The sequence below is a fragment of the Dama dama genome, chromosome 4 (genome assembly GCF_033118175.1).
Source record: "Dama dama isolate Ldn47 chromosome 4, ASM3311817v1, whole genome shotgun sequence".
Lineage (NCBI taxonomy): Eukaryota > Metazoa > Chordata > Mammalia > Artiodactyla > Cervidae > Dama > Dama dama.
In genome coordinates, this window is record NC_083684.1 from 50,760,765 (window position 1) to 50,782,193 (window position 21,429).

Genomic DNA, 21,429 nt, shown 5'->3' on the forward strand with positions numbered 1-21,429 from the left:
CCACTATCGGGGACTTCCCTGGTGGTCCAGTGGCTAAGACTCCATGCTTCCAATGCAGGGCACCCAGGTTCAAACCCTGGTCAGGGAACTAGATCCTGCATGCTGCAACTAAAATCCAGCACAGCCAAAAAAAAAAAAAAATATATATATATATATATATATATATATATATGAAAAAAAGCAACCACTGTCGTCAGGCAAGAGGGGAGGTGAGAGGGAGGATGGGCCTGTTATCAGGTATAGGGAGAGCGGAAGCTCCAACTAGGCATGATGATCTCATTATCCCACATTATCCCACCTACTACCTGCCAAGTGGAGATGCTATGGTGACCAGAGGGACATTTTTAGTCTCTGAGAGTGAGCCTGGCCCTGTCTACGAGCTCATCCAAGAGTAGAGAAGACTTAGCCCCCAGGCCAGGTTTGAACAGACTGGTGGGGGCAGGGGAGAATAAAACTGTGTTCTGGTTGTACCCCACCCACCCTGCTCTTTAACGATGCTGGCCAGCCACACCTCCCTCCACCCAATGAAAGCCCACACTTCTAACCTCTCCCCTTCCTGTGTTCACATCACCTTGGACCCTCACCTCCTTCAGAGATGGTCCATTAGCTGCTCATCCAGGCTGTGAGTGCTTCAGGCTAATGGCCCTGCCACCCCGCCCTTCTCTCCCTTCCGCCTCACTGCCCATCGTGGCCACCCTCCCTCGGGGGACTCCTGAGCCTCAGACATCTGGCAGCACCAGGAGGTGAGTCCCTCTTTCTATGGCTTCTCTCCCTGTAAGAATGATTCCCCAGATCCCAGCAAGAATGATTGCCCAAATCCCCAGATGCCTCCACTCAGGGGGAACCCCTGAAGTCAGCTAAAGTCATTCCCCTACACCAAGGGGACTTGGCTTACCCCTGGACTCTCCTCAGGCGACCCTCTTCTCCTGCCCATGACCACAATCTTCACCTTCCCCATACCCCGACTTCTCCTTCCCTCAACTGAGAGCTGCCACCTGCCCCATACTGCCTGCTATAGGGGAGCAGGGCCCTCTCTTTCCAGGGAATTGGGAAAGGGGCATGAACACAGACGTATAGATTCCTCTCTTGAGAAAAACATCCTCTCGGGCTTAACTCTGGTTCTGAACTCTCTCCACCCCTTGTTTTCCCAGAGGCTCGGGAATCAGGAGGTCCTGTCTCTCCTGGGACCTGCCCACCTGTGTTCCATCTCCCCCCTGTTACCAGCGATCGCATGCTCCATTCTAAGGGGGCACGTGGTGGAGAGAAAACAGAGGGCTGACAGCAAGGGGTCCCTGCTTGAATCCAGGCTTGACTGCTAAAGAGCTGCCACCTCTCCCTATGGGGCATCCATCTGTCCACCGATCTCACTAGACGGCTTCTCGCGCCTTGAGCGGTGCTGAGACGAGTCTGTGACTCCAGGAGCCCCCGTTCCCCGGTCCCAGGAGATCTGAGATCAGGGAGTGAGTAGGGTGCACGAGGGGCCCCATGGACCTGCCCCCGCAGCTCTCCTTCGCCCTCTATGTGGCCGCCTTCGTGCTGGGCTTTCCACTCAACACCCTGGCTGTCGCGGGCGCCGTGTCCCACGCCCGGCTGCGCCTTACCCCCAGCCTGGTCTATGCCCTCCACCTGGGCTGCTCTGATCTCCTGCTGGCGACCTCTCTGCCCCTGAAGGCAGTGGAGGCCCTGGCTGGGGGCGCCTGGCCCCTGCCAGCCCCACTCTGTCCTGCCTTCGCCCTGGTCCACTTCGCTCCCCTCTATGCGGGCGGGGGCTTCCTGGCCGCCCTGAGTGTCGGCCGCTACCTCGGAGCTGCCTTCCCTTTGGGCTACCAAGCTGCCCGGAGGCCGCTCTACTCCTGGGGCGTGTGTGTGGCCATATGGGCCATCGTCCTCTGTCACCTGGGGCTGGTCTTTGGGCTGGAGGCCCCGGGGGGCTGGCTGGACAATTCCACCAGCTCCCTGGGCATCAGCACACCAGTCAATGGCTCTCCGGTCTGCCTGGAGGCCTGGGACCCAGCATCGGCGGGCCCTGCTCGCTTCAGCCTCTCGCTCCTGCTCTTCTTTCTGCCCCTGGTCATCACGGCCTTCTGCTACGTGGGCTGCCTCCGGGCGCTGGCCCGCTCGGGCCTGAGCCACAGGCGGAAGCTAAAGGCAGCCTGGGTGGCTGGCGGGGCCCTGCTCACGCTGTTGCTCTGCTTAGGACCCTACAACGCCTCCAACGTGGCTGGCTTCCTGCACCCCGAAATCGGAGGCCAGTGGCGGCCGCTGGGGCTCATCACAGGTGCTTGGAGCGTGGTGCTCAACCCTTTGGTGACTGGCTACTTGGGAGGGCGCCCTGGCCAGGGGACAGTCTGTGTGGCAAAAACAAACACAGGGGCATCCCAGAAGTAGTAGCTACTGCCGGGGGGAAAGGGGCAGGGAGCAGGAGAGCCTGGCTGCTTCTCCAGGCTCCTGGCGAGGGCCACTCTCAGGGAAAGGCAGGGCGGCCTCGCCTGGGAGCATCCCTGGAGCCACTTGTAGGAAGAACTGAGCCTAGAAGAAGACAGCAATGCAGTCGGAGAGAAGGATGGAGGCCTGGAGCCAGATGGCAGGAGGAAGGTAAGCTGCCCCCGGCACACAGGACTTCCCACCTCCCCTGTCTCTCCTCTCCTCGAATCTTGACTGCCTCAGTGGCCAGCGTGCCGTGTGGAGGAGGAGGAAGGACGTCTGTTTCTAAGCCACAGGCAGTGCCACTCTGATGGTACGTTTGGGGAGATGTTACTCCAAAATCATTTAAATTTCTCAACAAGAAGCAGGAGGCAAGACCATGACACTGTGATACCCTATAGGGCTCACAAGGGGGCAGCATTAGAACTGTGAACAGGAAGCTGGTAGGCAATAGATGCTTGGGCAGGGGGAAGGGAAAATACTAGCAACACCAGAAATAGTCGCAAAGATACCTGACGGTCACCACGTCAAGAGTTTTGCAAGTGTTGTCTCATTTCATCCTCCCACAATCCTTTGATTTAGCCATGCAGCTGCTGTACGGATGAGCAGGCAGCTCACTGCACAAGGGAGTCAGGCAAAGGGGCAAACGCTGACTGAGTTCCAGAATGCGCTTTGCTCACCAAGCCACGTGCCTGTTGTGGGGCTGCTCCCACCCAGGAGAAGGAGTGACTTACTCTAATTTGAACAAAGACGCTACTCACTTTGTCCAGCAGCGCACACTCCCTGGTGCAGGGCTGTGCTCCGCAGGGCATGCCTTTTCCTAATTTGCACTAAGGTGCTGCATGAGTTTGCTATGGTCCTGGAACCAGGTACGATCATCATCTTCATTTCTCGGGGTTAAGAAATTTGCCCAAGACCTTACAGCAGTGGAACGGTGGACATAAGATATGATGCTTTGAGGAGGACCCCAAAAGGTCAGGGGACGTCTGGAAAACTCAGAGGTATCGGGGTTAATGCCTTTCCTTGTAGTCCCTCTTGTGAAGGTGAGTGGTAACACTCTGAACCCAAGAGAGAGTGGGCAGAGGACAGCGGCCAAGAGAGACACACACGTGGGCGTCTGCTCTGAGACGAGGTGAAGGAAGCAGACTTATTCCTCTAATGATGACGAAGATGTGAGCACATAGAAGCAAAAGAACTGGTAGCTACGTGCCTGACTTGCACTTGTGGTTTACACAAGTTATCTTTTCATGCTTAAATGTCTACAAGGGGGAACTTCCCTAATGGTCCAGAGGTTAAGACTCTGTGCTTCCACTACAAGGGGAGTACGTTGGATTCCCTGGTCAGGGAACTAAGATCTTGTATGCTGCATGGTGTGGCCAAGAAAAACAAATGTCTACAAGGGCAAGAATTCTTGTTTCATTTGCTGATATAACCCCAGCAATTAGAAGAGAGCCAAGCACATAGTAGGCTTGCAGTAAATATTTGCTGAGTGAGTGAATGCTTGTAACAGCCCTCCAAAGACAGTTTTATTATCCCTGTTTATAAAGATGAGGGGCTTTCCTGGTGGCTCAGTGGTAAAGAATCTGCATGCCAATGCAGGAGATGCAGGTACAATCCCTGGGTCGGGAAAATCCCATGGAGTAGGCAATGGCAACCCACTCCAGTATTCTTGCCTGGACAATCCCAAGGACAGAGAAGCCTGGTGGGCTACAGTCCATGAGGTTGCAAAGAGTTCGACACGACTTAGCGACTAAACAACAGCAATAACAAACAAAGATGGAAACAGGCCAAAGAAGTGAAGTCACTGACCAGAGGCTCCACTGAAGCCAGAAACAAGTTTGCTCTCTGTGCAGTGGGGACACCAGAGAATCTTGGTCAAAGCCTGAACTGCAGCACAGGTGACGCCTCCCATAAAGCGACAACGACGCTCCCTCCCACTGCACCAGAGCACCTACTGCCGCTGGGCCACCTCTTCCAGTTACTTGTACCTCTTCCACTTAGGGGAGATTTCAGCTCCTCCCTGCGACCCCGCAGAGCCCGCCCCCAGCATCTTCTGGTTACCCTCGTCCCTTGTGCTATGAACCTGCTACCAGTGGCCCCCAGCAGGTCTACCTTGCACTCCTGTTCCCTGTGTTTGCACTGTTTCCTCCAGGGGCTCTTGGCCTCTGTATCATCTGTGTCTTTATTATTGTCCCCCTACTCAATCCCTCTCAAAGACACCCCCTCCTACCAAATGTAAGCCCCACAACAGCAAAAACTTTGGTTCTCTGCCCAACTTCTAACAGCTTATTTGAGATATAATTTACATATCATACAGTGCACCCATTTAAAGTGTACCATTCTGTGATTTCTAGTACATTTACCAAGGAGGGCAACTATCACTGTCAAGCAGTTTAGGACACTTTTTGATAAAAATGGAATAACTCTCATGCTCACTTACAGTTAACCCACTTCCACTCTCAGTCCCCAGGCCACCAGTCATCTACTTTCTGTCTCTACAGATTTGCCTACTCTGGACATGTCATAAAAAATGGAAACATACATTTGTTTGTCTGGCTTGTTTCACCTAGCACAATGTTTTTAGGTGCGTCCGTGTTACAGTATGCATGGGTACATCATTCCTTTTTGTTGCCAAATAGTATTCCACTGTCTGAATACACCACATGGTTTATCCATTCACTCGCTGATGGATACCAGGTAATATTTCCACTTTTTGGTTATTATGACTAATATTCTTATGAACATTTATGAGCAAGTCTTTGTGTGGATATATGTTTTCACTTCTCTTAAGTCAGTAGTTAGCATCAGTCACTCAGCTGTGTCCAACTCTTGGCGACCCCATGGACTGTGACCCACCAGGCTCCTCTGTCCATGGGGATTCTCCAGGCAAGAATACTGGAGTGGGATGCCATTCCTTTCTCCAGGGGATCTTCCCCACTCAGGGATTGAACCCGCATCTCCTGCTTGGCAGGTGGATTCTTTACCACTGAGCCACCAGGGAAGCCCCTGCTATGGATTATGTGGCCCCTAAAATGTAGTTGTTACCATCATCACCACCAACATTAATATTACCATCAGCCCAGAGACAGGCCCACCGCAGGAAGTGGGGTGAGGGCAAGTGACATCTGTTCAGTGCTCACCACACTTGACTTAGCCTTTGACAGGTTATTAACTAACACTTTACACAATAAGCCTACGAGACTGGTATGCTGATGATCCTGTTCTATGGATGAGAAAGCAGAGGCACAGAGGGCTTAAGTCACTTGCCCCAAATCACGAAGCTAGCAAGTGACAGGGCTAGTGTTGAACCCCAGCCTGGATCCAGAGCCCAGGCTTTGCATGACTGTGTCACACTTCCTGCCCTTACAAGGCAAACTGGAGGAGTGCCATTCTAGAGGAGCAGATAAAATTCAAGTGGAGGATCAGAGAGAAGACAAAGTCTGCACATCCCCTGTGAGGCCGCCCGAGGAGCAAGGCATGCAGGCAGTCGTGGAATTTGTTCCTCATTTTGCATACTGGCCCCAGCGGCGCTGCTAACGGAGCTAAAGGCATCTTTTGTGCCCTGGCTCTCCAGCGAGTGACGTCATGGGCATTGCCAGGTTTTTATCAGTTCTGCCAGATAATAGCTCACCGGACTTGATCTGGAGGAGCCGGCAAGGTGTTGAGCGGCAGAGCCCTCGGGTTCTCAAGGCAGCAGGTGAGCACGGTGTCCTGAGGGGCTCTGTGGAGGGCACCTCGGCACTCAGGGAGAGGGAGCAGGAGACAGGAGGTGACCAGGAAGAGAGGGACAGGAAAGGGGCAGGACACCGGGTGTGACCAGGAAGAGAGGCAGGCTGCCCCTGCTGCGGAAAGCGTGAGGGAATGGGGGTGGGGGTGTTCCCGGCCGATAGCTGGGAAGCTGATGGTGCGAGACCCTCACCTGGGCTCCCATCGCTGTCTCTCTCTCTCTCTCTCTCTTGCTAGTGGCCATGACCAACCCAGACCACTCCTTCTTCCTCGGCAATCACTGGCTCTTCTTCTCCGTGTACCTCTTCACCTTCCTCGTGGGGCTCCCCCTCAACCTGATGGCCCTGGTGATCTTCGTGGGCAAGCTGCGGCGCCGCCCGGTGGCTGTGGACGTGCTCCTGCTAAACCTCACCCTCTCGGACCTGCTCCTGCTGCTCTTCCTGCCGTTCCGCATGGTGGAGGCGGCCAGCGCCATGCACTGGTCCCTGCCCTTCATCTTCTGCCCCTTCTCCAAGTTCCTCTTCTTCACCACCATCTATCTCACGTCCCTCTTCCTGGCAGCTGTGAGCACAGAGCGCTTCCTGAGCGTGGCCTACCCTCTCTGGTACAAGACTCGGCCGAGGCCGGGGCAGGCTGGCCTGGTCAGCGGGGCCTGCTGGCTCCTGGCCGCTGCTCACTGCAGCGTGGTCTATGTCATCGAATTCTCGGGGGGCTCCTCCCCCAGCCAGGGTATCAACAGGACCTGCTACCTGGAGTTCCGGGAGGATCAGCTGGCCCTTCTCCTGCCTTTCCGGCTAGAGATGGCGGTGGTCCTCTTTGGGGTGCCCCTGTTCATCAGCAGCTACTGCTATAGCCGCCTGGTCTGCATACTCGGGAGGGGAGCCAGCCATCGCCGTCGGAAGAGGGTGGCGGGGCTGGCGGCTGCCACGTTGCTCAATTTCCTCGTCTGCTTCGGACCCTACAACGTGTCCCATGTCGTGGGCTACGTCCAGGGTGAAAGCCCCAAGTGGAGAAGTTACGTACTGCTCCTCAGCACCCTGAATTCCTGCTTCGATCCCCTCGTCTACTATTTCTCGTCATCTGGGTTCCAAGCTGACTTCCAGGGATTGCTGGGGCGGCTAACTATGTCCTGGGGCCCTTGGCGGCAGGAGAACGGCGTGGCCTCGAAGAAGAGTGAGGGAGAGGGGCCACCGCAGGAGCTGTCCATCATAGAGGCCAGCTAGCGGACTCTAGGTAGGCGCTCTGGAGCTGGTGGCTGGTGGACTGGGCTGCAGGGGAGATCATCCCCGGGACAGTTCCAAGCTCAAGTCAGGCAGGACCCTGGAGAGGCAGACTGGGGACTGGCACCATCCGGGGCAGAGCAGGCACCCTGCCTTCCTCAGGATGTGCCCACAAAAGCCCAGCTCTTGATCTCACCACACACTGCCCTCCCTTCCCATCCCCTGATGTGCCCAGGAAGTGGTCAAGGTGAGGAAGAGCTATAGAGGAAAAAGGAGCGTCCCATGGCAGCAGTCCAGCTCCTGAACTTTGTTGAAGGTAGAAGAGGAGCTGAGAGCAGTGTTCAGGGGCCCAGGGAGCTGCCCAGTGACTTGGGACAGAAGACGGGAAGAATATATCCTTCAGAACTACTGATGCAGCTGGTGGGGGTAGGGACGCAGGACTCCAGGTGGGAGGGAGCACCCTGCTGTCACATGTGGATTTTCCAGAAAGTTTCCACTGTTCAATAATTTCAGATCTTCAGGGACATTTATGAAAAATGGCAGAAGAAACATTACCTAAATAAATTTGGTGGCAAGCAAAAGAGAATTTTTTTTTTCTTAATCTGTGTTTTTTTTTTTTTTAATGGTCCCTGTAATTGGTATATGTGAGTGTATCTTAGGTGGAATTGATGGATGGAGGGATAAAACACCTAGACTCTGAAAGAAAAGGGATGAACAAGAAGATGCTGAGAGAGGACTGGAGTTGAAAGAATAAGAACAATAACTAACCTATCTTAAGAGCTTGGCCTGACACTGTCTTCTTCAATCTTCTCAGTCTCTGTGAGGCAGGTACTATTACGCTTCCCATTTTACAGGTGAGAGACTGGGCCCAAAGAGGTGAAGTCTCTTACCTGAGACCCCATAGCCCACAAGCGGTTGAAGCAGGACTGGAAGCTGAAATTAGCTGACTCTGAAACCCAGGCCCCTGAGCCACTCTGCCACTAGCTGTGTGTCATCGGTAAGCAGGCCCAGTCAGACTTCCAGAGTCAGCCAAGGCAGACTGACTGGGACAAATGTAAACAGATCATGAGGAGAAACAGAACTGGATGCAAAGCAGATGAATTATCTATGAGCATACATCCTCTTCCCAGTAAAGAAACCTCCTTGAAAAAAATAAGAGAATTAGTCAGCGCATGGACTTCAGGTTACCGCAAAGACAAATGTGTGTTCTTAAGAGCTATTTTTATCAAACTGTGATCATGTAGTAATTTTTTGTTTTCCACAGAGGGGTGGGCGACACCTGAGAAAGAGCTGGTCAGGGCCTCCCCCCCTGTCCCACAAAGCAACCAGAGAAATGCTGGCACTGTTGACACTCAGTCAGATTTAGCTCAAAAACATTTATTGTGCCCTTGTGTGTAGATGGCTGGGCTCAGAACTTTAGGGATTTCCATACTACTGTCTTTGTTGTTGCTGTTTAGCTGCTAAGTCATGTCCCACTCTTCTGAGACCCCATGGACTGTAGCCTGTCAGGCTTCTCTGTCCATGGGATTTCCCAGCAGGAACACTGGAGTGGGTGGCCATTTCCTTCTCTAGGGGATCTTCCAGACCCAGGGATGGAACCCATGCCTCCTGCATTGGCAGGCGGGTTCTTTACTACTGAGCTACCTGAGAAGCCCTTTACTAATGTCTTTAGCATCTGTTTTCTTCCAGGGGTTAAGGTCACTGGGGAATGAGGACTGGCTGTGGGTGGGGGTTGAGTCTCAGGTGAAGGGAGAGAGACATCATCTCAGTGCAGAGATGAAGGCATGAGCTGTCCTTCTGTCCCATGGTTCATCTGTCTGTCCCAAGGCACTCGGGCCTGGAAACATGGGTGTACGTGCTTCGGAAAGGGCACAAAGGTGGCGTGGAACCCTGCAACTCCAGGGGTGGTAGCGAGGACCCAAGTCTGAGGACAAAGAGGAGTTGGAAACCCAGCATTCCAGAGAGAACCGTGGAGAACAGGAGTCTGACTCCTCCCTCAGAGTTTACACTGAGGAAGCAGAGACAGCTCAGCTGGCCGAGCATCACCCAGCACCAACCACCCCCACCCCAGTCTGTATAAGCTGAAAGCTGAGGGGTGGGGAGGATGAAAAGTCATCAGAGGCTGGGTGGTGCTGAAGTAGAATGGAAGTGTTTCCACGTCTCTTTGAAGTCGAGGGAGAGGGGTGATCAGGCAGTAGAGGGTGGGTTTGGGGCTGCTGCCCTGTGCCCTTCAAAGCAAGGGAGAGGACGGGCAGAGAGATGGCGTGGGCGCATACGTGTGCGTGACGACGCGTCACGCACTCTCCCCACTCGGCAAAGCAGAGGAGAGGACGGGCAGAGAGATGGCGTGGGCGCATGCGTGTGCGTGATGACGTGTCACGCACTCTCCCCACTCGGCAAAGCAGAGGAGAGGACGGGCAGAGAGATGGCGTGGGCGCATGCGTGTGCGTGATGACGCGTCACGCACTCTCCCCACTCGGCAGAGCCCCAGGTGTGCGGCTCCGGTGGGTGAGGACATGGCAGGCACGGGGGTGGGGAGGGGACAGTTCTCCGGGTGCTGCGAGAGGTCAAAGATCGAGCTCAGAGAACTCTATTCCAGTTGCAAAAGAGAGCAACTGGGCACCTCACTCACAGCAAGCACCCAAAGCTAATCAATATCAGCTGCTGCTGCTAAGTCGCTTCGGTCGTGTCCGAGTCTGTGCGATCCCATAGACACCAGCCCACCAGGCTCCCCCATCCCTGGGATTCTCCAGGCAAGAATATTGGAGTGGGTTGCCATTTCCTTCTCCAATGCATGAAAGCTAAAGCGCTGTTTCTCAAACTTCTGTACCACTGTTCCCTCCAGGAAGCTTTTCTGGGTGTTTTCCTCCTACTCAGTACCTTCCCTTCCCTGCCCATGAATTCTTATGATTATTTTTTAGAATTTTTACAATTTATTTGGCTGCCTCGGGTCTCAGAGGTGGCATGTGGAATCTTCCGTGGGTCACACAGCCTCAGCAGCAGTGGTGTGTGGGCTTAGTTGCCTCACAGCATGTGGCATCTTAGCTTCCTGATCCGGGTCGAACCCACGTCCCCTATATTGCGAGGTGGATTCTGTACCACTGGACCACCAGGGAAGTACCCCCCATGGCATTTTAATACAACAGGCATACTCTGTATCTGTCTGTGTGTATAGCCCTTTGGAAGACCACAGACCACTGTAAGACTTTTTGGTTCCCCCGGAACTACATTTTCACATCTTTGGGAACAATTATTGCCCCTGTGAAGAACGCGTGAGCTGGAGCACAGGTCTCATCACTCACAGACTGAGAAAGCCTGTCTCATGCATCAGCCCAACAAAGTTAGGTTCATTATTTTGCTGGAGCAAAGGAGACCACACACACTCCAGAGGAAGCGTGGGGCATCTCGCAAATGAAGAGACTGGGTTCTTAGACCTTTGGGATGACGGTGACCTTTAGGTGATGTTTTGATGACATCGTATTTGATAGGCTCAAAGCACAGCAGGCCTGGGTGGAAAGAGGTCAATTTCAGGGCTGCACCAAGAAGCTGACCCAGGGTCTTAGTTCTCTGGAAAACACAAAATAAAGATCAAGGTGGAATTTTGTGTCTGAAAACTCATGTGACGCTCTGGAGGCTGAAAAGCCAGGCTGCTTCTCCGTGTCACAGGCTCCTGCCCAGTGCCTCCAGGCAGCAGTGGAATGTTCCATTCTCACTGACGGGATGTCAAACAGTCATGTGTCTGATAGTCTGTGATTTTAATTTTTTTAAATTTATTTTAATTTTTTTGGCCATGCCACACTGTTTGCTGGATCTTAGTTCCCTGACCAGGGATTGAACCTGGGCCCCAGCAGTGAAAGCACAGAATCCTGACCACTGGACTGCCAGTGAATTCCCAGTCTGTGATTTTAAGAATTAGATTTCTTAGCAGTAAAATTTTGTTAATTAACAAAACAAGTTTTTAAAGGCTTACAAAAGGGAGTCACTGATGGCCGTGAGAATAGGAAACTTTCCTTCCTAGAAGGAAAGGTCACGGTCACCCTCCCCCTCCCCCCAAAAAAACCTGGGGCAGTGCAACCCAGAAGGATGAAAGGAAGGGTAGGCTTGACTCATCTCTGTCATAGGTTCCCTGGGTCACAGGCCAAGTGTCAGCTCATAGGGGAATGGGAGGAGGCTAGGAGCTTTAAATAGCCAAGTGTGACCAGAAATCTAGGGAAGCCACCGAAGAAGTCATTAGGAAACTGGCAAAGATGGTTCCCTGAGGCCTGACTGAAGGCAGCGAGTGGCAAAACCACTGCAGCTCAGACTGTCCATGAGCCTGTGTCAGTCAGAGGAGGGCAGAGGGCCAGACAGGGAGCAGGGAGGAAGCTAGGCTGTTTGCTGAGCTGAATACATCACCTGTGGCCAGAGCCTGTGGACAGTTTAGCAAGTAGCCTCCCACTGTGTGTCTGTGCCCGGTGGGACCGGGGAAGCTGTGATGCAAAGCAGGAGAGGTTAAGTCCGCTTCACCTGAACCCTGGGATGGGGCAAAAACTAGACCAGATTGTGTTTGGGGGAGCAGCAAGGTGGGAGGTGAAGAACAGATTGGGGAGGGAGAGTAGGAGTAAGAAGCCTGGGAGTCTGCAGAATTAGTTGCAAGAATCATCCAAAAGGAGGAAGCAGAGCAGCAATAAAAAGTAGAAAGTGACGTGGAAGAAGAGTCAGGCCACTGATTCTGGGAGAGGAGAATCAGAGGTGGAAGACAAGAGTCTTGGATGGGGGAACAAATAAAGTGAAATAGGGTAAGAGAGTGCTCAATTTTTACCTTCCTATCTCTGACATGATACCTCAGGTTGGAGAAAAAAAAAAAAAGCCCAAGAAATACAGGTAATTGTGGCCCCTAAAACTGCAAAGAGAAGTGGGAAGCCTTCTGACTTCCGTTTAAGACCAGTTCTGAAAAACCATATGGAGGGAGATCAAGGCATCAAAATGGTGGTCCATGTTCTGGGAAAAGGATGGCGGGGTCACATACCAGAAGAAGAATGGACTAGAAGGAGTGAAATCTGATAAATACTGTTGGAAGCGGGAAGGGCCACGGAGTTGACTCCCATGGAGGCGTGGAACTAGAGGGGAGGAAATGTTACAAAACAGGAAACAGGGTATTAGAAATATTTTTGGAAAAGAGTGATTTCACTGAATTCAGATTAGAAGGGTACAGTGAGACAACTAAATTAATCATCCCCTGTTGCAGATCCCCCAGCCCCAGGGGGTGAATCACAATTGGAACTAGTCATGACAGTCTTGTTCCCCTTTATGGGTGACTGGTCTCAGGATGGACACATGACCCCTTTTTAGCCAAAAAATGGTAAGAAGTCTGCTGAAGGTCTCTGGGAAAGACCTTTCTCCTTATTAAAGGAGATAGATGTGTGAGGAACAACCCTCTCCCTTCCTGATTTGGAAGCTTTTATGTGAAGATGTGATACTTGGAGCTACAGCAGTCATTTAGGGGCCATAAGACCACATACTTGAAGAACAAATGTAATAAGTTAAAGGTGGTAGAGAAGAAGGATGGAACAAGCCTGGGTCCTTGCTGAGCTTGTTGAGCTGGGATCACCACCTCCAAACACCCTATGGTTGACTTGTTATAGGCAAGATATTCTCTAACCGGCAGCCAAATGTATCTTAACTCTAATGGATAAGCCTGTACCCCAAAGCATCCTTTATCCTATTGGAACCTATCCAATGACGTCTTCTCTTATTTTAAATTATTTTATGATCCTGGAATTTCTAAACTCTGTTTGCTTTGTAGGAGCTATGAAATCTTAGTGTTTATTCTACCTATTACGAGTGGACTCAGGGGAGATTTCTTATGGTTCCAGTCAGTAGCTCTGGCATCAAGATATTGGGATCCTCCTTGTTTAGAAAGGGGCTTTTGAGAGCTGACTGGGGCTGCATGGACCCAGCACTATAAGACCAAGAATAAGACTTTGATGAAGATGGACAGTTTCTAAGGTTGAATATCATCTGATTGCCAGTCTCAACTGCAAGCTCGCCTCCTTTTATCGATGAAATTTCCCAAGCTTATTATGGGATTTAAAAAATACATATATTGGAGTATAGTTGATATACTAACAATGTTGTGTTCGTTTCTGCTGTCAACAAAGTGAATCAGTTATACATACACATATATCAACTCTTTTTAAAGATTCCTTCCCTATGTAGGTCATTACAAAGTATCAAGTAGAGTTCCTTGTGCTATACACACATATTAGTTATTAGATATTAGTTATAGGTATTAGTTATCTATTTTTGTATATTTGTTGTTATTGTTTAGTTGCTAAGTCATGTCTGACTCTTTTGCGACCCCATGGACTATAGCCCTCCAGGCTTCACTGTCCATGAGATTTCCCAGGCAAGAATGCCTGAATGGGTTGCTGTTTCCTTCTCCAGGGGATCTTCCCAACCAGGGATAGAACCCATGTCTCCTGCTTGACAGAAGGATTCTTTACCACTGAGCCACCTGGAAAGCCCATTTTATAGTAGTGTGTATGTATCAATCCCAAATTCCCAGTTTGTCCCTATCTCTTCATTACAGTAACCATAAGTTTGTTTTCTACATCTGTAACTCTATTTGCTTTGGAGATAAGTGCATTTGTACTTTTTTTTAGATTCCACATGTAAGTGATGTCATGCAATATTTCTCCTTCTTTATCTGACTCACTTCACATAGTATGACAGTCTCTAGGTTGCTGCAAAATGCTGCTGCAAAAGGGGTTATTTCATTTTTTCATGGCTGAGTAATACTCTATTGTACATATGTACCACATCTTCTTTAACCATTCCTCTATCAAGGGACATTTAGGTTGCTTCCATATCTTGGCTATTGTAAATAGTGCTACAATGAGTATTGGGGTTCATGTACCCTTTCAAACCATGTTTTTCTCTGGATATATATCCAGGAGTGGGATTGCTGGATTAAATAGTAGCTCTAGTTTTAGTTTCTTAAGGAATCTCCACAACTCCAATATGGAATCTTGGTTGCAATGAAGACAAGACAGGGTTGAATGAGTGGGGTGGAGATCATGATGGATGCTGCCTTATAGAAGGGTACTTGGCCTTGCATATATTCTTGGAAACAGGAGAGCTATGGAGTCTTTGTGTCCATAGAGTCACCATCACACATACTCTGCCCATATGAAGATGAGGATGTGTGTTCCTGGATGCATAATTTACTTGTAATTGATATGCAATCATGGGCTTGCGATTCACTGATTCCCTTGTCCCCTCGCCCTTTCTAATAATTGTTATCTAGTGGTTCTCTTTGCTTAGAGCACAACCCTCTCTTCCTAACACCCTAGAAGCCTCCACTGAAATAACTCCTTGTTTGCTTATCCTTTGGAAAACAAGCAGATTATTTGCTGTAAATTAAGAGGTCAGCCAGAAAAAGATGTAAGCAGAAAAGCTCACTGCAGAGTGAACCGAACAAACAGGCCAGCAAGCTCCAGCCGCTGCATGCAGATGGCAAGCCAACCAACCCAGTGAGGAATCGCCCAGCTCCGTGAGGTGAGAAACACAGGAGGGCTTCGGAGGCATGACTTCTGAGGTTATGAGCAGCAGTGTCCTTCCAGCTATTACTCGGGAAGATGAGCGCATCCTGTCCAAAGACTGCATGCAAATATTCAGGGCAACTTTAATTCATGATAGCCCCAAATTGGATGCAGCCCAGGTGTCCATCAAAAGAGAATGGAGTTTAAAACTGTGATGTAGCCATGCAATGGAACACTACTTGGCAGTAAAAAGTAACAAACTGGTCACATAGGTAACAGGATGACCTCTGACTGCGACACTGTGATTTATAATAAATACATATTTGGTCTTCATCCCCATTTCTGGCACAGAATTCTTAAAATCCTTAGAATTTCCTAAGTGATGAGAGCAATAAAGCTATCTTTTGTTATGCTAATAATGTGACTTTCGAAGGATGAGGGCTGACTGCGTGTGAAACCAACTATGTGATTGGAGGATTGAAACTTTCAGTTCTACCCCTGCTGACCTCCAGGGACTAGAGAGGAGCTGGGGGTTGAATCAGTCACCTATGGCCAAAAATTTAATCAATTATGCCTATGATAGCCTCCATAAAAACCCAAAGAGATGGACTTTGGAGAGCTTCTGGGTTGGTGAACATATGGGCAAAGCGGTGTGCTGGGAGTGGGTGTGGAAGTGACCTACTACCTCTGGGTAGACGGGGTCAGAATTGAGTTCAATTGTAGGACACTCAGCAGGTATTAGGAGAGTGGCTTGGTGGTGCAGAAGAAGTGACACCCCAGCTTGGAATTGGTACCAGAACCCCTTTAAGTGAGAAAAAAACATATCAGTGTTTGTCAGGGACTGGGGATGGGAATGGGAGGGGATTGGCTGAGAGGACACTGGAAGGACATTTTATGGTGTTGGAAATGCTCTATAACTTGATTAGGGTGGGAGTTACACAGATCTATCAACACTTAGTGAACTCTTTGATTAAAATGACTACTGGGACTTCCCTGGTGCTCCAGTGGTTAGGGATCCACCTTGCAATGCAGGGAACTTAGGTTCTATCCCTGGTTGGGATCTGAGATCTACATACCGAGGAGTAACTAAGCCTGCACACGGTAACTACTGAGCCGCTGTGCTCCGGAGCCAGGGCGCCACAACTAGAGTCCATGTGCTGCAACGAAAGATCCTGCATGATGCAACAAAGATGCCATGTGCTGCAACTAAGAGCTGATGCAGACAAATAAATAAATGAATATTTTTTTAAATGGCTAACATGCAAATTAAGCTTCAATAAAAAACAGTTGACTAAAAATGTGACACCTCACCTTGGGCACATTTGATTGGTTGTACATACCATTGTGTGGCTCAGCTGGTAAAGAATCTGCCTGCAATGCAGGAGGTCTGGGATCGATCCCTGGGTTGGAAAGATGCCCTGGAGAAGGAAAAGCCTACCCACTTCAGTATTCTGACCTGAAGAATTCCACGGACTACAGTCCATGGGGTTGCAAAGAGTCGGACATGACTGAGCAACTTTCAGTTTCATTTTCACCATCGTCAAGAAAATCTTCCTAAGTTTCAATAATCCAAGCAAGTCTCTGCTTTTGCTGGGCCATGCTGCAGAAGTTGGGACAGCTGTGGAACCACCGAAGTTAAACAAAAAGGCAGAAACCATGGCGCAAAACAGTGGTAAATAGCAACCAGCTCTTGGTACTGGACATCCATAGGGAGTGTTGTTCAGTTGCTCAGTCATGTCTGAGTCTTTGTAACCCCATGGATTGCAGCACGCCAGGCTTCCTTGCCCTTCACTATCTCCTGGAGTTTGCTCAAACTCATGTCCATTGAGTTGATGATGCCATCCAACCATCTCATTCTCTCTCCCCCTTCTCCTCCTGCCCTCAATCATTCCCAGCATCAGGGTCTTTCCTAGTGAGTCAGTTCTTTGCATCAGGTGGCCAAAGTATTGGCCACCATAGGGAGTAGTAGGGACTATGGCTGAGTGGAGAGTGCACGGCTCATCTAAACTCAATTCCTGTCTAGTTATCATGCAGGGCAGTGGGCTCCATGATGCCATACCTTCCAATTTTTCAAGTTGGAAATACAGCTATTTAAATTGCTGTTTTGAGGGCTTCCCTGGTGGTCCAGTGGTTAAGATCCACCTTGCAATGCAGGAGATATGGGGTCGATCCCTGGTTGGGGAATTAAGATCCCACATGACTTGGAGCAACTAAGTCTGCCCACCACAACTAGAGAGCCTGTGATCCCAAGTGCTGCAACCAAGACCCAACACAGCCAAATAAAAAAAAAAAAAAATGTTGTTTCTGAAATTTTATATTCTTTTAAGCTGATAACCAATTCAAAATTTGAAAGAATTGTGTGTGGTGAAAACAAAACAGATCTGAGGTTGGTGGCCTGGCTCCTGGGCTTCCCGTCTGTGGCCTCTGCTGCAGAGAATGTTGGGTAGGGAGGAAAGCAGGAGGAAGCACCACTCAGAGAGAATTTTGCCTAGACCTGAGGGCAGAACACCACAAAGACCACCGCTGACTTTCTAAAATCATTCTTACCTGTCCCTCGTTCTCACTTAAAAGTTCCTGTTCACACCACCAGCCCTTCTCCCAGGGAAGGCCCCTGGAGGACACAGTCAGGCAGAGGAGATGCGATCCTAATACCCCACCATCCCCTGATCCCTCCATCTCAACCCTGGCTCCTCTTCCTGCCCTTACTCTCCCGAAAACATTGTTCTGGAAGGTTCTCCCCTTTTGCCCTTGTTCTATACCCTCTCCCCAGGTATTCTAATTCATCACCATGTTAATCATTGCTGACTCCCAAATCTCCAGCCCCAGACTCCTGTGTACCCAACTGTGTCCAGGGAGCATCCCCACTTCACAAGCCCAAAACTGAACTCTTCACTTCCTCCCCCAGATCTGGCCCCACCACCCAGCCTATCCCACCTCTGTAAATGGTGAGCTCTACTTTTCTGCCCATGCCAGATACCCAAGCATCATTTTTTTTAATTTAATTTTTTTCTTTTAAAAAATAATCATACTATAAATAGGAACTTTTTTCAGGGAGAGATGTGCACACAGTTCTGTGAATTTTAACACACACAGATTCCTCTAACTACCACCATGATCAAGATAAAGAGCAGTCAGAGTCACATCTTCCCCTCAGCCCTAACTGATGACAACCACAGACCTGCCCCCTGTCATCAGTGTCACCTTTTCTAGACTGCCACATAAATGACATCCTACTGGTTATAATTTTTAACCTTTTGAGACTGGTTTTTTCACTCAGCATAAGGCCGTTGATACTCATCTCATTTGATACTATCATGGTTTGTTTTCTTTTATTGCTGAGTACTCTGTTTCACTGTATGACTACACCATAACCTGCTTATTCGTATACCCCACGAAGGACATTGAGTTGTTTCAGTTTAGGGCACTTAAGACCGCAGTGGTTTGGTGAGTCCAGAACCTGACAGAGGAGGACAGGAAGTTGGTGACTCAGGATGGACTTGGTGTTTGAGTCCAAAGGCCATCTGATAGAAAACTAGGAAGAGCTATGGGGCAGATGAGGTCTGGTAGAGAATTTCCTCTTGCTGAGAGGAGGTCAACCTTCTGTTCTATTCAGGTCTTCAACTGATTGGAAGAGGCCCACCCACATTAACAAAAGGACAGTTGCTTTACTCAAAGTCTATCAATTTAAAGCTAAATAGCACCCCAAAACATCCTCCCAGAAACATCTAGAACAATGTTTGATCAAATATATATAGAAGCACTGTGGTCCAGAAGAGTGGAACATAAAATTAAACATCATAATCAGCAGTATTTTAATTTTTTGGATGAAAATTGAGGTAGAGAATATTATATTGTTTTATTATAATATTTAATATATATAATTGTATATTTAATAATATACAATTGTATATTTATATATGTTATCTATATATATTTAATATTATATATAATTTAATATATATAATATTTAATATAATATTATATTATGTTTTTTTATCTACCTAAACTTGCTTTTTTCTTAATTGATTTGCAGAATCTCTTTGAATACTAGTATATAAACCCTTTAACAGTTATGTATGTAGAAAGATAGTCTTGTTAGTGATATCTTTTCCACAGCTTTATAGTTTTATGTGCTCACCTTTGTCATTTCTTTGATGACTTCTGTGTCTATATCACACTAGGAAAAAGTCATCTCATTTACAAAGCTTAAAAATTGTAGGGTTTCCCTGGTGGTCCAGTGGTTAAGAATCCGTCAGCCAGTGCAGGGAACATGGGTTTGATCACTGGTCCCAGAATATTCCACATGCCTCTGGGCAACTAAGTCCGAGTGCCACAACTGCTGAGCCTGTGTGCCTACAGCTTATGCTCTAAACAAGAGAAGCCACTTCAATGAGAAGCCCAAAGCACTGCAAGGAGTAGCCCCCGCTTACCACAACTAGAGAAAATTCGCAGGCAACAAGGAAGACCCAGTACAGCCAGTAAATAAATAAATTTTAAAACTATGTAATATCTATACAACTTCTCTATAATATTTGCAAAAAAAAAAAACCCCACAAAACTCTCCACACCACTTTATTTCGACCTTTATCCAAAAATGCAAAAAATGTGTAGTTCTGAGTATCCGATGCTGACCTCCAACCTCATAAGCAAGTGGAGAGAGAGGGTCAGGATAGAAGGTCAGAGCTCCTCCCCTTCCTGGAAGAAAGGGAAGCTACGGATGAGGGCACCAGGGCCCAATGGAGAATGGGACCCTCTTTCTCCTGGCACCAGACTAAGACCTCGCCCACTCCACCCCATGGCTATCCATCCTCTTCATCAGAGAACACACAAAATTATTGAAACTTGTACAGGAAGGCGGAACATGGTGCAGGCGGCAAGCAGCTAGCTGAGCAGGAGGATTAGAGCTTGTCCCCCTGCTTCTTGGCAGGCAGGATGGTGAACAGCTCAGCTTCCTCCTCCTCACTCCCCTCTCCTATGCTCTCTTCCTCAGAAACATCATTGCTTATAACAGTTTGGTGCCGCCCAGTATCCCCATAGGGTCGGGACCCAACAAGAGGCGGAAGGTTACAGGTAGTTGGAGCTGGAAGTCATCCAAACAGCATGGGTTGGCAGGACAACTTGAGGCTGGCCACAGGGACTGTGATCTCCTGGTGATCATGGTTCGGGGACATGAGTTCTACAACATTACACTCATCTTTGCGCCCTGCCCACCCCCAACCTGGTGAGGCAGAGCATGGTCAAAACCAGAATATGCTCTGCACCATCCTCTTCCTCTACTTTGAAGATGAAAGAGCAGGTGTGCCTGGGAGCTCACAGATGAAGAAAAACTGTCCATAATAATGGAGCCAGCACCCCCTCCCCCGCCTCCTGGCCAGGCTCCACTCTTCAAACTCAAGAAACGCCAAGATGGCAGCGCCGTCAGCCACACGGCAAAGGCCATCCGCCACATTTCTGTATTTTGAAAAACGTATTTGATCTTTAAAACACTGGAAGTAACTTTTGCTCTCTAATTGCAACTCTTCCAAATAGGCAGTCAGCTACCCCAACATTACTTACTAAACACCCTATCCTTTCCCATGGTTATCGGAAATGGACTTGGATCACTTTAGTTGAATGACTCCTCAAAATATTAACTAAAACAGGATATCACTTTTTACCCATGCTATAAGCAAAAATGTTAAAGATTCAAAAAATCCAGCATTAGAGAAGGTATATGGAAATAGGTATTCTCATACACTGTTGGTGGAAATGTACATTACTAAACATTTTCAGGAAGGTAATATGAAAATATCTACCAAAAATTTGAAAGTGCATCTCTTTGACCCAGGAATTATATCAATTACATTTCTAAAAAACCAATCTAACCAAAATACTCACACAGGTCTAGGCAGACAGATTGTTACTTGGCAAAGCACTGTTTTTTATGGCAAGGGAACAGAAAAGTGGAAATGGGCCCTAAATGACTGCATACATTAGAGGACAGTCCTAAAAAACATAACACATAGCTATTGGAAAGAATACAGTAGGGCTTCCCTGGTGACTCAGTGGTAAAGAATTTGTCTGCCAATGCAGGAGACATGGGTTTGATCCCCAGTCCGGGAAGATTCCACATGGCTCAGAGCCACTAAGCCCATGCATCACAATTATTGAGCACATGTGCCATAACTGCTGAAGCCTGAGTGCCCTAGAATGCATGCTCCACAACAAGAGAAGGCCTCGCTCACCACAACCAGAGAAAAGCCATCAATGGCTCCAAAGCAGAGTTAACATGCAGGAAAGGAGATGAGACAAGGTGGAGCTAAGAAAGAGAGAAACCAGTGTCCCTCCCTCCTCTGCAGGCTGTGAGTCCAAGGCAAGGAAGACCCAGCACAGTCAAAAATAAAAACAAATAAATAAACAAACAAACAAAAAAAGAATACAGTAGCTCTATGTATACTAACATGGAAAGATCACCAAGGCAGATTTTACAGTAAAAAATGAAACATTTCAGAACATTATATATAGTATGATTCCATTTACCCATTCTTAAACTATAT

The 21,429-nt window shown here is 48.8% G+C and overlaps 2 protein-coding genes across 3 annotated transcripts; both read left to right on the forward strand.

Moving 5' to 3' along the window:
- Positions 1 to 230: 230 nt before the first annotated feature.
- On the forward strand, positions 231 to 2,388 carry FFAR1 (free fatty acid receptor 1). Its single transcript, XM_061139038.1, has 2 exons — positions 231 to 743; positions 1,152 to 2,388. The coding sequence occupies exon 2, from the start codon at positions 1,486 to 1,488 to the stop codon at positions 2,386 to 2,388; it is 903 nt and encodes a 300-aa protein (XP_060995021.1). The 5' UTR covers positions 231 to 743; positions 1,152 to 1,485.
- Positions 2,389 to 2,465: 77 nt separating this feature from the next.
- On the forward strand, positions 2,466 to 7,932 carry FFAR3 (free fatty acid receptor 3). Of its 2 annotated transcripts, XM_061139036.1 has the most exons (3): positions 2,525 to 2,595; positions 5,795 to 6,121; positions 6,388 to 7,932. In XM_061139036.1, exons 2-3 carry the CDS (start codon positions 6,010 to 6,012, stop codon positions 7,371 to 7,373), a joined length of 1,098 nt encoding a protein of 365 aa, XP_060995019.1. In that variant the 5' UTR covers positions 2,525 to 2,595; positions 5,795 to 6,009; the 3' UTR covers positions 7,374 to 7,932. The 2 variants fall into 2 exon arrangements, with proteins under 2 accessions (XP_060995020.1, XP_060995019.1); XM_061139037.1 differs by lacking the exon at positions 5,795 to 6,121 and having other exon boundaries at positions 2,466 to 2,595.
- The last annotated feature ends 13,497 nt before the right edge of the window (positions 7,933 to 21,429 follow it).